Source organism: Acanthochromis polyacanthus, chromosome 22 (genome assembly GCF_021347895.1).
Source record: "Acanthochromis polyacanthus isolate Apoly-LR-REF ecotype Palm Island chromosome 22, KAUST_Apoly_ChrSc, whole genome shotgun sequence".
Lineage (NCBI taxonomy): Eukaryota > Metazoa > Chordata > Actinopteri > Pomacentridae > Acanthochromis > Acanthochromis polyacanthus.
In genome coordinates this window covers 28,889,507-28,905,494 of record NC_067134.1, presented here as the reverse complement: position 1 = coordinate 28,905,494, position 15,988 = coordinate 28,889,507, and the positions used below count along the sequence as shown (strand labels likewise).

Sequence of the window (15,988 nt, the reverse complement as noted above, 5' to 3'; positions counted from 1 at the left end):
GTGTAGGGGTAGTGTGTAGGGATAGTGTGTAGGGATAGTGTGTAGGGGTAGTGTGTAGGGATAGTGTGTAGGGGTAGTGTGTAGGGATAGTGTGTAGGGATAGTGTGTAGGGATAGTGTGTAGGGATAGTGTGTAGGGGTAGTGTGTAGGGGTAGTGTGTAGGGGTAGTGTGTAGGGGTAGTGTGTAGGGGTAGTGTGTAGGGTAGTGTGTAGGGATAGTGTGTAGGGGTAGTGTGTAGGGGTAGTGTGTAGGGGTAGTGTGTAGGGGTAGTGTGTAGGGATAGTGTGTAGGGATAGTGTGTAGGGATAGTGTGTAGGGGTAGTGTGTAGGGGTAGTGTGTACACAGCAAATCAGTCAGAGTTAAATTAACTCTGAGAGTGTTAAATTCAACACCAGGAAAGTGTGTATATGCGTCCACTCTTTTCAGTGTTAATTTAACATTTACACTAGTGTTAATGTTTTTACACTCAGCTATAGTTATTTCAACACTGTAGGGAGTTCAAAATTAACACTGGCCAACACTTGTGAAGTGTCAGTAGTACTCTACACTAGTGTCAGTGTGTTTTTTTACACTTAGCTCTAGTAATTCCAACACTGTAGGGAGTTCAAAATTAACACTGGCTAACACATGTGTAGTGTCAGTGTTAATGTTTCCACTCTTAGCTATAGTTATTTCAACACTGTAAGGAGTTCAAAATTAACACTAGCCAATATGTGTGTAGTGTCAATAGTACTCTATACTAGTGTAATTTCAAGAAAATGTTACAGTGACTGTGGTTGAAAATGCTACACTGACTACCAATGGATTCAGACCAATGGGTGTAAAATTTGACTACCAATAAACCCACCCACCCATAACCACCACAACCACCTGCCAAACCTATCACAAAAAATAAACAAGACAAAAACTTCTTTACAAAAATAGTCTTATTAAATGGCCACCACACCACAGTAACAATTAACAGTCTGCATGGATTCACATATAGTTACAGTATGGAACAAGGTACACTTGGTCATCGGTGTCATATGAAAACTGCCTATCACAAGGTCTGTAATATACCAGGTCATTTACACAGATCACTGTGAAAACCTCATTTTTCTCCTCAATACCAAATGCATTTAAATGAACATCAAAAAAAATATTCGAGACTTTACAAATCAAAAGATAGGCATTGTTGTCTTTAACAATTATATTGTCAATCCTGTTGAACAAAGGCATCTCATTTTCAACTCCAGTAACCACATACATCCCAACCTGATACTCTGTGCCATAGTTGTTGACCCAGGAAGTGGTAGAAACTGACGACACATCAAAAGCTTCATTCAGCACCTCTCCACCCTCTATACTGCTGACCAGGACTTCAGAAATCGGACCAAACTGTAATCTTTGGAAACAAAAGTTCTCAAAATGAAATGCTAACTGAGACTGATGTTTCTTAGCCAGAGTCTTAGCAATATTTTTGAAGTTTTTAACACATTTCTTGAAGAAATTATGTTTTCCTTCAAATCGCATGCACCAAATGTGTATGAGTGGTCCAATTCTTCTAATACAGCTTGGGTAGTGGATCATATGGTGATGTTTTGGAATCAAATTGTGCTCTGGGAAGATGGATTTAAAAAGCTTGTGATGATCAAAAATTAAATGTTTCAAATAACAAGTCATACCATGAGTTATAGTTGGTGAAAACACAATGTTTACAATTTGAATTAAAAGGAGTAACAACTGCCAACAGGTATCCTCTCTGTTAACTAAATCTCCAAATAACAGCGGGGCATTGCGTAGGAGGCACCAAGACTGGATAGCATTAAGTCCGAGATCTTTGCTGTTGTCATCCAGCTTAAGCCCACCTGGCCTGTTCTTTCTCTGTGTGTATCCATAGTTAAAGCTAGCAATTCTTTCAGACAATGAACTCAGGGATATTGAATTCTTGATCAAATACTGAAAAACAAGCTTTAACTCATATTGCACCACTCCTTCTAGCAGGTCATGCATTATGTCTACAGCGTAATTGTTTGCTGAATGGAAAAACTGGAGGGAATTTAGTGGACAGTCTCGTTTGACACCAAATGTTGATTTCAAAGCAGGATTTTCTTGGATGGCACGAACGTGTTCAACATGAAGGTCTTTTGAACGTAGAATTAAACCTGGGTGATCTTCACTGAAAACTGACTGATAATCACTTTTATCAGTTAAACATAATCTACAACAGTACGTTGCACTGAATGATTCAACAAAACCTAAAAGTGCATGGAGAGCTAAATTGTCTCCTGTAACCTGAATGATTGAACCCTTCACAGGTGTAGCTGAAAAGGGCAACTGTATTCCTTCAGTCTCCAAAATCTTAAGATCGTCAATAAGTGGCTTCAGAATTGGCTCAAACCCATATGTCTTAAGATCCTCTGAATGAAAGAGAGCGACAAGATGGATATTCATTAACACAGAATTGAGTTTTGGTGATAAATTTCTCAAAATAAAATAAACACATCCAAGTTTGTGTACTCCCTTTTTGAGCCCAATGGATTGGCAGTTTCAAAGTCATCATAGTAGAGCTGGATCTGAAGAGCAAGTTCTTGCTGAGAAAATAAACTATGATTTTTAAAGTAGGACCCATCACTTATATCTCTGTAAAATCCCTCCTGGTGTAGTTTTACTTCTTGGAAGCTGTTACAGAGTTCACTGTTACTAAACATAGATGAGAGAGACCCCCGGATAGGTACATACATAAACTTATCATTGACTGGAACTTGCCTATACGTGCCTGTTTTTCTGTCTCTTCTTACATCAAAACGGACACCCAGAACATGTTCTACAGGTTCTACTATATTCCATTTCTCTTCAAAATGCCTCTTCCTTTTAGATTCTGTGTTAAGACATGAAAATGGGTTTTCGAGCTGATCAAAGCAACCCTCAACTCTCTCCAAAGTTTCTTTAGATGCATCAGAAGACAAACAATTAACAACTGCTTCCTTTGCGTGAGCCTGAATGTCATTAACCAGTTCCTCCATCGAGCCGACTAGACACTGCACAGTACTGTCTGGAACACCTGAGGCTTGAACCTGAGCAATAACAGAGCTGCACAAGTCCAGTATATTCTTCTTTTCAATTGGAACATGTGCAGTGACCCTCACAGGAGGATCCACATTCACTGGTGTGGAAGGCCCAGCAACAGGCTCAAATTCAAAACTGCTGCTAACAGGATTTGGATCAAGACAGTCCTTATGTGCTCTAGATAGGTGACGTTGGTAACCAGAATATGTACAAAAAACAAATGAACAACCAGGCTCTCCACAGTTCAAGCGCATAGACCTTCCGGGATACAATCCATGTTCAAACTTCAAATGTCTAAATAACATTGAACAATTGGTGTGGTGTACCTTGCAAATGTAACATGTGTACATTTGTGGTCAAAATCAGTCTTCAGACTTCACAGTGAAGAAGCCTCGCTCTGATTTCTTTTACCCGAGGACTCTCTTTCACTTTGCCGACGTCGATGCCATACACGGTGGTCTGGATGAAGATGAAGAAGCTGGACAGCGCATCATCATACGACACAGCAAAAACATAATGTGCCTTGAAGAGCTCATCAAAGGCAGCAACTGGGGTCTGCATCCTGCAGGGAATGGCCTTCTGGTCCAGGATGATGTAGAAATCCTGGATGCTTTTGCGTCTTTCCCCAACACCGAGAAGAAAGGGCTGTTTGGGGCCAGTTTCCTTAAGGAAGGTCTCCATGCTTGACCCCACCTGTGGAGGGGGTGGGGTTAATATTTGATAGATGGATGTACACAACTAATGAATTCATGGACGGATCTAAGAATGTACACAACATTAATTTTTTTTTGTGGCAAGAATGATTTTTTAAAAACAATTTAACTGCATCACCCCCCCATTACCCCACCATCTTGGCTCTTGAAACCTTACATCAGCTGACATGAAAACATGCATCATTGATGTACAGTCCTAAGAAAATACCTTCATGAACTTGATCAGGCGTCCAGCAGCATCCGATGCACTCATCTTGCTGGTCTTCTTGCCTTTAACTGTTGGAGGCAAGAGGTGAAGGAGCAGAAGGATGGCGGCCGTCTCAGAGTCCCACTCTTCAGAATGCCACACTGCAGAATTAGAATTGACACTTTAAAAATGTATTTTATTTCCTTATAAGCATTACAGCATCAGTTATAGTAAGGAATTCTTAAATTACACCAAGGATTGAAAATGGTTAGCAGTAATGTGCAGTATGTGATTTGTAGTAAAGGGGCCAAAAACATGAAAGAACATAACAATGTGCTCCTTTGTAGTGTACACATTTAGTGTACACTACAAAGTAGCACATTGCATGTGCAATCTACTGTGTCCACACTTGCCACCATCATCAGACTCCTGTTGTGCAGACACAAGTAGCTCATCCACACGCGGACTCGGAGTTAGATTCTTGCAGCAATCTGCGATGACCCTCGGTTTGAAAAATGTTGGCCACTTGGAAAGGAATTTACCAGACACCTCCTCACCGAAGATCATTGTGAAGTCTTGGTCGATCTTAAACAGAAAATGTTTGTGGATGAGAACACCATTGTAATGGGGCTACGGGTGTCAATAAACAGTCCAGCAAAACAAGCCCACCACAAAGTCATCAGCAATTTATTTCATGTTTTACCAAGCCAGGTGTATCCAAGAATCTAGGAAAGAGATCCAGGACAGTAGAGGCAGTAACCAGGTCTTGAACCACCTTTTGCCTGTGCTGGAATGTTGCCTTCATCTTATTTTTGACAAGGGTCGTATCACTTGAGTGTTTCATCGCCGATATGGCTTCCCTGCATTCATCACCAGTCAACTGCTTCTCATCTGAACGGATACTGCGTGGACTCTTGGGGCCCTCTTGGAAAGTGGTCCTGGATTTCTTGCTGTCCTGAGCAGAGTTCCGCTGAACAGTTTTCAGCCTCCATGCTAGGTAGCCAGAACCACTCTGGTGATCATAGAAATGTTCCTGTTGATAAAGAAAAATACATGGAGTCACATCAACTAAGGAAAAACTCCAGGAAAGCACTTTAACAGGGAAAAAACTGGAGAAACCTCAGGGTGAGCAACAGAGGAGGGACCCCTCACTCAGGACAGGTAGACTTGCAATAGATGTTATATACAGACAAGAACAGTTTACAACATAGAATGTATGGGGATGCATTACTGTTTATACTCACATAGCCATTCTTGGAATCTGGGTCCTTCAATTTAGGGAACAGTGTTATAATCCCTAGTGCGTAGAGGATCCGCACATTCATTGGAGGAACCCTCCTGAAAAGGGATAGATGTGTCATTCCTCCAAAAACTGCAAATTTCATTTATGTGCACCATGGATATTACAGTTAACTAAAACAAAAACTATCAGTGAAAAAATAATTTAGTAAACTGAAATAAAAATGACATTTTTTCCAAAAATAAGAACTAAATAAAAACTGCAATGAACAATACAAAACTAACTAAAACTAAAGTGAATGTCAGATAACATCAGCTTAGTTGTGGTTTTCTTAGATGCTAAAGTTGCAGGGAGAAAAGGCCATAGCTCAATATGGAATGACTTGGAGTACGACCCATAGGTAGATAACAGTGAATGGAAAGGGTGGAGGACTGATGGGAACATTATGGGATGCAACTAAAAGGGAGAAATCCCACAAATGTGGAAGTTCATCTTTAGAGGTCTCACCGAGGCTTTCTCCGAAAAACTTAAACTAAGATTAAAACCAAATGAAAACTAAATAAAAACTATTCAATTCCTCAAAATAAAAACTATAGCTGTTTCATCACCTGTTGAACAAACTAAACCTGAACTAAAATTAAAAAAAAGCAAACTGAATAACTAAATAAAAATAAAAACTAATGAAAATATTTAATTACATTAACCTTGATGTGCACATGGGTGTGGGTGACGACATAATTGGTAGCGACTTTTGGAGGTAAAAAAAAAAAAACAACCACAACCTGTTATTGCTTACCCATGGCTCTCCACCATATCTGCCACGAGAATGTTTACCATCTTTCTTCTTGTAACATCACTGATGGTGCTTGTTTTCTCGTACTCTTTGAATATTTCGTTTCCACCAGGCTTTGAATACAGAGCGACTCTGACATTCTGAAACGACAATTGCATGACATTCATACTGCAGGTACAGTAGGTATGTCAGCCTGTGCAACCCGGGCTGATGTAACAGTTGGTCAAGGCGCGCATGATAAATGAGAATTAGCTAACATACCAGAGCTCTGGGTCTTCAGTCTGACACCTACTGAAGCTGCAGTACTAATATACTTAATGTGAAATTTTAATGTAAGGTTTGTCATCGGTCTAATTGACATCAGGGTCAATATCAGGTGGTTAACTTACATCTCTTGCAACGTTGCTATCCAGTGGTCCTTCAATCAGCTGTCTTTTCCGAGCTTTGGTAGAATCCAGTATCAGCGTTGAGTCAGAACCTGATGATGACCCTTGGGATGCAGGTGATGGTGACCAGTCTGATACAGACGAGCCCTCGGAGAACTCCTCCTCAGCAGTGCTACCTAAGAAAACACACAGCCTTGCAGTGTAAATGACACAATTGACCACGAGAGGAAACGAGTTACAGCTCAATTTACCACGCCTAGGGCTATGGGGGTGGCAAGAAAATACCCCAAGCATTGTGAATTGAGCTGTAACCCCCATCCTCAAATGGTCAGTTGCTTTTCTACAATGCTTATGTTATAGACTACACTCATAGCAATATACAATATTATAAAACAAAGCATCAATTCATCAATTCTGAGAAATTTAGTTCACCGGGCAAGGGAAAGAAAGTACCTACATGCGTTGCTCTCATGTATTGGATCAAATAGGATGTGCCCATTAATACTGAAACTGCCCGGTTGTTGCCAATCAGAATCAAGTATAAAAATTTGCTGTTGTAGAAAACAGAGTCAAATTCTTAAAAATTAAAAATATAAGCCTGCAATCCCTCACCATCACAGTCTTCGGCCTTGAAAGACACCCCAGATGATTTCAAGAGTTCATCAAATATGTCCGAATCCACTTCAACGTTTGAGGAATCCTTCAGGCTCAAGGAAGCAGAACCTGGCAAATTGAATTTTGCCAGCACTAAAACAGAAGATACTGTAGGTAAGCAAAATTTGGGAGGGCCAACATACATCAATGAACAAAGCTGATGAACTATAAATACACCGGCGTTAGCAGGAAAGCTAATTTTCATCTGTAGTCTCTAGGAAAAACATAGGAAAACCCTACATGCACAAATAAACATGACAGTCAAATTAGCCTACCTGCTTGCAAAAACTGGGAGTAATTGTACTCGTCCTCTGCCTGTGGTACCCTGACCCATTTGCTGACTCCTTTATATTCTACAGGGACCAGCATGTCGCTTCAAAGACAAGAATGGCATAACTTATTATTATTCCTAATTTTTTACTTTTACACACATTTGGAGGTGGGGGGAGGGCTAATTACTGCAACTACCGCACAAATTTAACATTTAGCTGTACATGACAATGACAGAGATGAGGGAAGGTGAAATGCTGAAAGAAATAACAAAACATTTTGTCTCCATGAGAGACTCAAACGCCCCTGTCTCGTTAATTAACGTTAACAGGAAACACTGTACATCACCACACATTTAACCCAACACTACCAAACACAAGCCACTTTTCCGAAGTGCCTACTCGGCGCGGTCCGGCTCGACGCTCCTTTAGCTGACTCAGCTCATCTCAGTTTAGTTGTATTTCCATATAACCGCATCGTGAGTGGAGCCGTAATATAGCACGGCGACTGAAAGACCCTTAAAGTCACTTGTGTGAAAGTTTTCTGCTCTCCATATTCGTTCTCTTACAATAAAAAGCCGTGACTACAGCAGAAAGCTACGTTGCTGTCGCCGCTTCATCTCGCTTGGAACCTCAGGCGAGAAGACGTACTGTGCCGAGCAGGCGCGAAGGAAATGTGGCTACAATGTGCCTTGCACATGTGTAATGTTATCATACTATAACTTACTTGTATAGTGTACAACCTTTTCAAAATATTACCATTACTCATAAAGCCTTTCCTTTATTGACACTTTTAATAATTTGAGGAACTAATATTAGCTAAACCCTGGTCGAGCAGTGTTGGCCAGGGCTAGCGAGCTAAGCTAACGTTAGCTAGCTAAAAAACACAAAAACGAACCTTTCAAGATATTTTCCTACAAATGCCATTCGCTCCAGACTCATTGGTAAGGCTATATCAATCCAAAAGAAACAATTTTACCAACTGAAACGTAACTTACCGTAGAAAGAAGAAATTTGGATGAAAAAAGTTCGATGACGCAGTCTGAGTGCCTCATACGGTGTGACTGTGTTCCGCTGCACCGCCAAGGACGAGAGGTTCAAGTGGTGGGTGTGGCCAATTGAACGAGCCAGAGTGTAAATTCAGAGTGATTCTCATAACAACGGATATCCACTCTTACACTATCAGGAACGGACTCTAGGGGGTGTTAATTTAAATCAATTCTGAGTAAAAGTAATAGTAACCCCTGTTAATTTACACCAACACTAAAAAAATAACACTGCCACATTTGCAGTGTAGGGATAGTGTGTAGGGGTAGTGTGTAGGGGTAGTGTGTAGGGGTAGTGTGTAGGGGTAGTGTGTAGGGGTAGTGTGTAGGGGTAGTGTGTAGGGGTAGTGTGTAGGGGTAGTGTGTAGGGGTAGTGTGTAGGGGGCGGTTTGGGATTCAGCCAAAGATTAGATGGATCAGAAAGTTGAGGATTTGTGATTCCTTTCATTTTAAAGTTGGATTTCTACATCTTCATGAATCACAAAAGCATGTGACCGTGTGGCCTAATGGATAAGGCGTCTGACTTCGGATCAGAAGATTGAGGGTTCGAGTCCCTTCATGGTTGGATCTAACACAAGTCCGGGTTTCTTCTGCACTCATGAGTTCAGCTGCTGAACACAGAAGTTCACTGTAAATGTGAAGAATCATCACTCCTGGGTGTTAACCAGCTGCTTATTCAGGTAACCCAGACAACAACAATGAAAAAATAAAATAAATCCAGAGGTGCTGATGCAGTGCTTTGTGGAAATAGCAGCTAATATGCTGTGAGCTTTCCATCAGTTTAATAATTGCTGTTTATCATCTTCAAACCAGGTGGTCTGAGCGTGGTGCTAATAACACCAAGGTCATGGGTTCAACCCCCATGTTGGTCACAACATAACATTTAACACCCTTAAAAATCTAAATATTAGCACATTGGGCAAACGAGGCAGTAATTTCTGTTGAATTCTTACCATCAAACCAACACTTTGCACCAGATTTTGTGGAGTTTTCGAACAAATTGGGCCAAAAAACTCTCAGAAACCAGGCCGGTTAGCTCAGCTGGTCAGAGCGTGGTGCTAATAACACCAAGGTCATGGGTTCAATCCCCATACTGGCCACTTTGACAACCTTTAACTGGGAAGGAATGAGTTTCTGAAGGAAAGTTTGATTCATATCCACAGTTATTCTCATCTGACAAAGAGTTTCTGATGAGAATCTCTGACTCTCCCTTTAGAACATGAAGCTAAACTGCCAGCACAAGATCATTTAACTGCAGCTCATCTCCAAAAACAGCAGATTATGAGCTATTTGTGGCCTCATTTGTGGAATTTAATGCCACTAAAACAAGCTTTGTGGACGTTCTGACTGTGAGATGAGCATCATGGGACCATTTTTACTAGGATGAAATAAAGTTGGAGATGTTTATAGTTTTATGGAGCTAACCAGCATGTTTTCAATGACCGTACTCAGCATTCGAAATAAAATCCATCCTCTAATAAACAAAACAAAGAACAGTCTTTGTAGAAATGCTGAACTAACCTCGGACATTATTTGAACCTGACAGCAGTTCATAGTCTGTCTGTTGGTGCTCAATAACAGATTCAGCTGTCAGTATGAGTATTTTACTCCCAAGCTTGTCTTAAAGTCTGAGTGGCCAGTATGGGGGTTGAACCCGTGACTTTATTAGCACCATGCTCTGACCTGCTGAGCTAACCGGCCTGGTTCCTCAGAGCGTTTTTGTCCAAACTTGTTTGAAAGTTCTACTAAATCTTATGCAAAATGATGGTTTGATAGTAAGGGATTGAACAGGAATTACTGCCTCACTGACCAACACTCTATTATTTAGGTATTTAAACAGTGGTTTTTGGACTTTTTGGCCAGTATGGGGGTTGAACCCATGACCTTGGCGTTATTAGCACCACGCTCTGACCAGCTGAGCTAACCGGCCGAGCTAACCGGCCGAGCTCTGGACAGAGTTTGTCCAGTTTTTTATTTCTTTAGTTCATCCTTGATGCTGCTCAGATAACTCCTCATGTGAAGAGCTTTTTTTCTGCGGTGTTGATGCAGTGTTTGTGGAAATAGTTCCCATTTTTCTCCTCAGCAGGACGTTGGTCGGCATAAAGCTCTGCTGGACCACAGGCCTGCTGTGTGGATAAAATGTCCTGAACAACATGGAGCATGAAATACTTCCACTGGAATACTGCAGAAACAACCGCTGCTGGAGGAACAGACGGAGACAGCTCCATCTTTATGAAGACTTTTCTTTCTTCATGCAGGATGAACAAGCTCCACATGTTTCAAAGGCTGTAAATCATAAAAACACTGGACATCAGATGTATGTTATTTTATGGGATTATTACATGATTAACCTCCTTTATTAGTTGCAATAATTCTCAAATTATTATTAGACCTCATTATGTAAAGTCTAAATGGCCGGTATGGGGGTTAAACCCATGACTTCATTAGCACCATGCTCTGACCTGCTGAGCTAACCGGCCCGGTTCCTCAGAGCTTTTTTGTCCAAGTCTGTTGGAAAATTTTACTAAATCTTATGCAAAACAAAAGTTTGATAGTAAAGGAATTACTGCCTCACTGACCAACACTCCATTATTTAGGTTCTGAAGGTTGTTTTTGGCCAGTATGGGGGTTGAACCCATGACCTTATTAGCACCACGCTCTGACCAGCTGAGCTAACCGGCCTGACTTCTGAGAGCTTTTTGGCCAAATTTGCTCAAAAACAACATGACTCTGATGCAATAAATAGACTCATTGGTGACAATTAAACAGAAATCATTGATCAACACTGTAAATTTAAATCTGGTGCAAGATGTTGGTTCAATAGTAGAGATCTGAACAGAAACTGCTGCTTAAACAGCCAATGATTTAACAGTTAGGTTTTTAAAAGTCATTATAGAATATTTTGGTGCTTTCTGGCCAGTATGGGGGTTGAACCCATGACCTTGGTGTTATTAGCACCACGCTCTGACCAGCTGAGCTAACCGGCCTCGCTCTGTCAGCTCTAAACTACTCTTTTTCCTCCAAAAATCTATTTCCAAGCTACTTCTACAATCACTTAATGGCTCATCTCATCCTAGTTTCAGGGGAATTAAAGCACATCAAAGCACACATTCCTCTGCTGCAGCGTTTTAGGAAATGTTTGGTGTTTTTGCATCATACTGAGATGGAACAAATGATTTAGTGATTTTCAGGCTGCTGAAAAAAATCCACTATAAACCAGTCAAAGCAGAACCGTGTGGCCTAATGGATAAGGCGTCTGACTTCGGATCAGAAGATTGAGGGTTCAAGTCCCTTCATGGTTGATTTAAGTCTGGGTTATAGGACTAGTTTAAGCCACTGGGTTTCTCCCTGACTGTAGAATGACAGTGAGGTGCAGCCAGGTTGTAGTCTGATGATGTGAGACATGTTTTAACTGCTACAAGTTTGAGGAGTTTGCTCCACAGAAAGAAAAAAAATGCCCCAAAGTCTCATGTGAGAAAATGTAAGTTATTCTAAAAGTAAAATCCACTGTGTAATAAATAAAGAACGGTCTTTGTTCAGACGTTGGATCAAAATTTTCTGTGATTCTTGCCGCAGTTCTGGTTCTGGTTCTTAGGTTCTGAAGTGGTTGAAAAACAGATTCTGTAAACGTTCTTTTATGCAACAGAGCTGGACAGCGTTCTGGTTTTACTGGTGGAGCTTCCAGTGCAAAGTCAGACTGTTGGTGTGATTTTTATCAGCAGTCTGTCACTTAGAATAATTACATTAAAGCTCGTATCTGTCAGAGGCTGGACTAACTGCAGAACAGACGGATTCTGATTCAGCATCAGTTATGTGACGAGTTGGTGGATTAAAGTTCAGTCTGTGAGGATACAGACAGTCAGAAACATTTACCACCAGCTAAAGTCTAAATATCCACAACTGGAAGTTTATTCAGACAGCTGGATGGATCCTCAGATAAGAGACTTTAGTGGGACTATTCCACCATTAACGTCACGCACTAATAGATTATTATTAGTCATTTATCATTTATCATTATGTAAAGTGTGAGTATCCAGTATGACCGTGGTGTTCTTAGTTTTAGCCAGCTGAAATAACCAACCTCATTTTATTACATAGAAATAAAACCAGGACGAATTTTGCTGCGTTTTGGTTGATTTTTTTATGAATGTTCTTAAAGAAAATATTAGAAGTTTTACTGATATACGTATATGTGGAATCACTTTAGATATTTTTAGGATTTTTTTGGAAGATTTTTACTCATTTTTTGAAAATATTTACAAGAACTTTCTCGCCAAATTTGTTTTTTTAAATAAAATTTTTAATGGAAACTTTTAAGGAATTATTAGAATTTTCTTTCTGAAGGTTTTGCAAATTTTTAGAAATTTGGGGATTTTTTTGCAGAATTTTTGGATTTTTTGGGAACAATATTTTTTGGTGCCCATAAATGAAGACAACAGGACGGTTAAACAAGCGATAACTTATGAAGCTGTGAGTCTGTCAAGATGCAAATATCAAGTTTAAAACAGCGAAAAGTCCAGGCCCATGGGCTGAAGCTGTGAAACTGAAAATAATTTGACCTCTCAGAGGAAAAAGTTTCTCATTTAAAGTTAATTTAGGAACAAACAGTGCAGTACATGATCAATGACATTATTTTAACACCTAAACATCTGTTTATCAGTGACTGGACAGATGTTTATGTGGAGAATTCAAACATTATTTCTAATTTGGGGAAACGAGGATGAAGGAGAATGTTTGTGAGCACGACACTAGAATGAATCCCTCAGACTGCTGTATTAATTTCAGTTTGTTGGTAAATCTCTGGTTCTGCTCTTACTTTTTAAATAGGCTGATCTGTGTCACACTGACTTCTTTCTGTCTTCAGCTTCAGTGGTCAGAGCTGAAACGTGATGCTGCTGCTTCACTGTTCAGGTTGAACGTCTGCAGAACAGAGAAGGAGGTGTTGTGTTGTTGTGTTGTTGTCTGACGGAGTTTTGTGAGGCAGTAAAATGACTGGATGCTTCTCAGAGCTTCAGTAAACTGCTGAATGTCCAAAGTGAGCCGAGCTTCGTTGCTGCTGTGATTACTTTCACAGAGGCGATGTCACGCTGTGAGCACAGCCCCGAGTGCTCTCCAAGGAAGAATTTAATTTACCGTCCTCTCAGCAGGACCAATAAGGACGTTTTCTGCTAAATCTGTCCGTGCAAATTAGTTTACTGAAGGAACACCCCTCATGGAGTGTTTCAGCCTCATCTTCTACATCTCTTTTGTGTGTTATTACATTTGTAAATTGGGTCATTTAATCGCATTTACTGCTATTTTTAAGGTCTGTTTCACTGTTAAAGAACTTTATCACATCATATTCATCAATACTAATCTGGATGTACTTAAATGCACAATAACACACAACTTTTCTGTGTTGTAAAATATCAGAAAAATCATCAGATTAACCACTTTTATGTTGTATTTCTGTATTTTCTTGTGTAACCCTTAAAATTCAGACAGTGACAGAACAAGTGCTTAATTTTAGTGAAAATACACGAACCTTTCCTGTAAAGGTGGATAATAGGAGCCATGATGCTGTTAGCCTAGCAGAGAAAAAGACAGAAAATAAGTACACAGCTGAAATGGTGACTAGCATGGTGCACTAATGTAAACCTGAAACTAAACTACCATTTATCAGCCGTACTGTCTGTCCTAAATGTCTGTCCATTAAAGATGAAAATTATAGATTTATTTCAAGGAGAAAAGGCAAACTACGCAACTTTAACAGACCAAAGGAAGGTTATTTAATAAAAAAGTATGTTAATTAAAATAGAATCTTAACTAAAATAATAACTGATAGCTGAAAGCATGACCGCAGCTAAAAGAGCATCTGAGCTAAAAAATAAAAATAAATAAAAATTAGCTTAAAGAATGAATTTTATCCCAGAAAAAGTTCACTCAAAGAATGACTGTTAGTAAAAAAAAGAACAACTTATCTTGAAAACGTTTGCAAAGAAAAGAATGTAAACTAAAATGAGTGTTAGCTATAAGACTTAGCTACTTAGCTAAAAAAAAAGGCTTGTAATGTAGTGACTATGCTAAAAGAATGACGTAGCTAAAATGTTAGCTAAAAGAATGACTTAGCTAAAATATTAGCTAAAAGAACGACTTATCTAATATAAGTTAGCTTAAAAAATAACTGTATGCTAAAAGAGAGAATGACTGTATGCTGAAAGAATGGCTTAACAAAAGAAAGTTAGCTAAAAGAATAATGGTAAGCCTAAAGAAGGACTTAGCTAAAAAAAAAAAAAAAGAAGAAGTTAGCTAAAACACTGACTGCAAGTTAAAAGACTAGCTAAAAAATTAATTTAGCTTAAAGAATGACTGCAAGCTAAAATGGCTCAGCTAAAATATGCTAGCTAAAAGGACTTAACTGATATGTTAGCTAAAAAATGTATAGTAAAAGAATGACAACTAAAAAATGTTAGTTAAAAGAATAACGGTAAGCTAAAGCTAAAAATGACTTAGCTGAAATATGCTGGCTAAAAGGAGGACTGAACTAATATACATTATCTAAAAAATAACTGTATAGCAAAAGAATGACTTTGCTAAAAATGCTAGATAAAAGCTAAATTAGCTTAGCTAAATTCAGCGTGTCTGCTCCATCTGCACAAACCCTGCTTATCTCTGCGTTGTGTTGCTGATGTATTTGGGTTCAGGATTGTCATGCAGAGGGAGAGGAGGGTCAGACAGCAGCGGTCGTAGTTGTCAAGGAGACTTTTACTGTCGCTAACTCTCGCACATAAAACCTCCAACAGTCCAAAACAGAGAATATTTGGCGAAACATGGCGCCTCCCGCCAAACAAGTCAGACTATGGTGTCCTGGAAAGGACAAAACGCTACAAAGCCTTGGCTCAGCCAACCTGCAGTGCTACAGCACCACCTAGTGGTGTGATTTAGTTACTGAGAAATTAATGCTGGTTAAAAAAGATGGAAGCCAGTTAAAAGAATATTAATGCTGAACATTAAAAGACCCGTTTAAAGAATTAAAATGCAGTTTGGGAGTAAATTTTACTAAACGTTTTCACATTTACAAGTAGTTTGAGAAATGCTTGAAAAAGAGACTCACCATTTAGCTTCAGTGGTTTTGTATCTTTTTGTATTTTCTTGCGTTCATGCAGTTAGCTGTTAGCATTAGCTGTTAGCCATGTTGAAAGCTGCTGGTTACGGCTGATTTAATAATTTAGTGGAGTAATACGTCTAATGTGGTGTTTCCCAGAAGAGTCCTTGACAGTTTGTGCTGCAGCTCTGCTCTCACACCTGATTCAATTAAGGCCTCATGAAAAAGAGTCTCTGCTAACTGGATCACAAGAGCAACAGGTTCACCTGGACATTTCTTACCTTTAAACACTCAGCTTCCTGCTGGTATTAATTTAAATGAAACCTCTGAGGAGCACAGGACACATACATGGTGAAACTGGAAGATCATGTTAATGGACCAGACGCCTCCTCAGCAACACGCTTACTCTCCTGAACACGCGTGTTTCTGCTCAGAGCTCATTCCAGTCTGTTTCATATGTACGTTATAAAGTGAACATCCAGCGTTTGTGTTTCCAGAATAATCCACTGTTGTCTGTTTCTCTGAAGTCAGATGAAGAAAACGAGCATCAGTCAGTGTGACTTTCT

At 39.6% G+C, this 15,988-nt stretch overlaps 1 protein-coding gene and 5 non-coding genes across 6 annotated transcripts; 3 read left to right on the top strand and 3 right to left on the bottom strand.

Annotated features, from left to right (window-relative positions):
• Window positions 1–2,511: 2,511 nt before the first annotated feature.
• On the bottom strand, window positions 2,512–8,587 carry LOC127532165 (uncharacterized). Its single transcript, XM_051943365.1, has 9 exons — window positions 7,299–8,587; window positions 6,982–7,116; window positions 6,373–6,545; window positions 5,987–6,123; window positions 5,195–5,288; window positions 4,654–4,983; window positions 4,364–4,535; window positions 3,972–4,111; window positions 2,512–3,743 (listed from the first exon to the last, which is right to left on the bottom strand). The coding sequence occupies exons 1-9, from the start codon at window positions 7,390–7,392 to the stop codon at window positions 3,420–3,422; spliced, it is 1,599 nt and encodes a 532-aa protein (XP_051799325.1). The 5' UTR covers window positions 7,393–8,587; the 3' UTR covers window positions 2,512–3,419.
• Window positions 8,588–8,830: 243 nt separating this feature from the next.
• trnar-ucg (transfer RNA arginine (anticodon UCG)) lies at window positions 8,831–8,903 on the top strand. Its single transcript has one exon. It is a non-coding gene; the product is annotated as a tRNA-Arg (tRNA).
• A 461-nt stretch (window positions 8,904–9,364) lies between these two features.
• Window positions 9,365–9,438, top strand: trnai-aau (transfer RNA isoleucine (anticodon AAU)). The gene has a single exon. It is a non-coding gene; the product is annotated as a tRNA-Ile (tRNA).
• A 756-nt stretch (window positions 9,439–10,194) lies between these two features.
• Window positions 10,195–10,268, bottom strand: trnai-aau (transfer RNA isoleucine (anticodon AAU)). Its single transcript has one exon. It is a non-coding gene; the product is annotated as a tRNA-Ile (tRNA).
• A 983-nt stretch (window positions 10,269–11,251) lies between these two features.
• On the bottom strand, window positions 11,252–11,325 carry trnai-gau (transfer RNA isoleucine (anticodon GAU)). The gene has a single exon. It is a non-coding gene; the product is annotated as a tRNA-Ile (tRNA).
• A 242-nt stretch (window positions 11,326–11,567) lies between these two features.
• On the top strand, window positions 11,568–11,640 carry trnar-ucg (transfer RNA arginine (anticodon UCG)). The gene has a single exon. It is a non-coding gene; the product is annotated as a tRNA-Arg (tRNA).
• The last annotated feature ends 4,348 nt before the right edge of the window (window positions 11,641–15,988 follow it).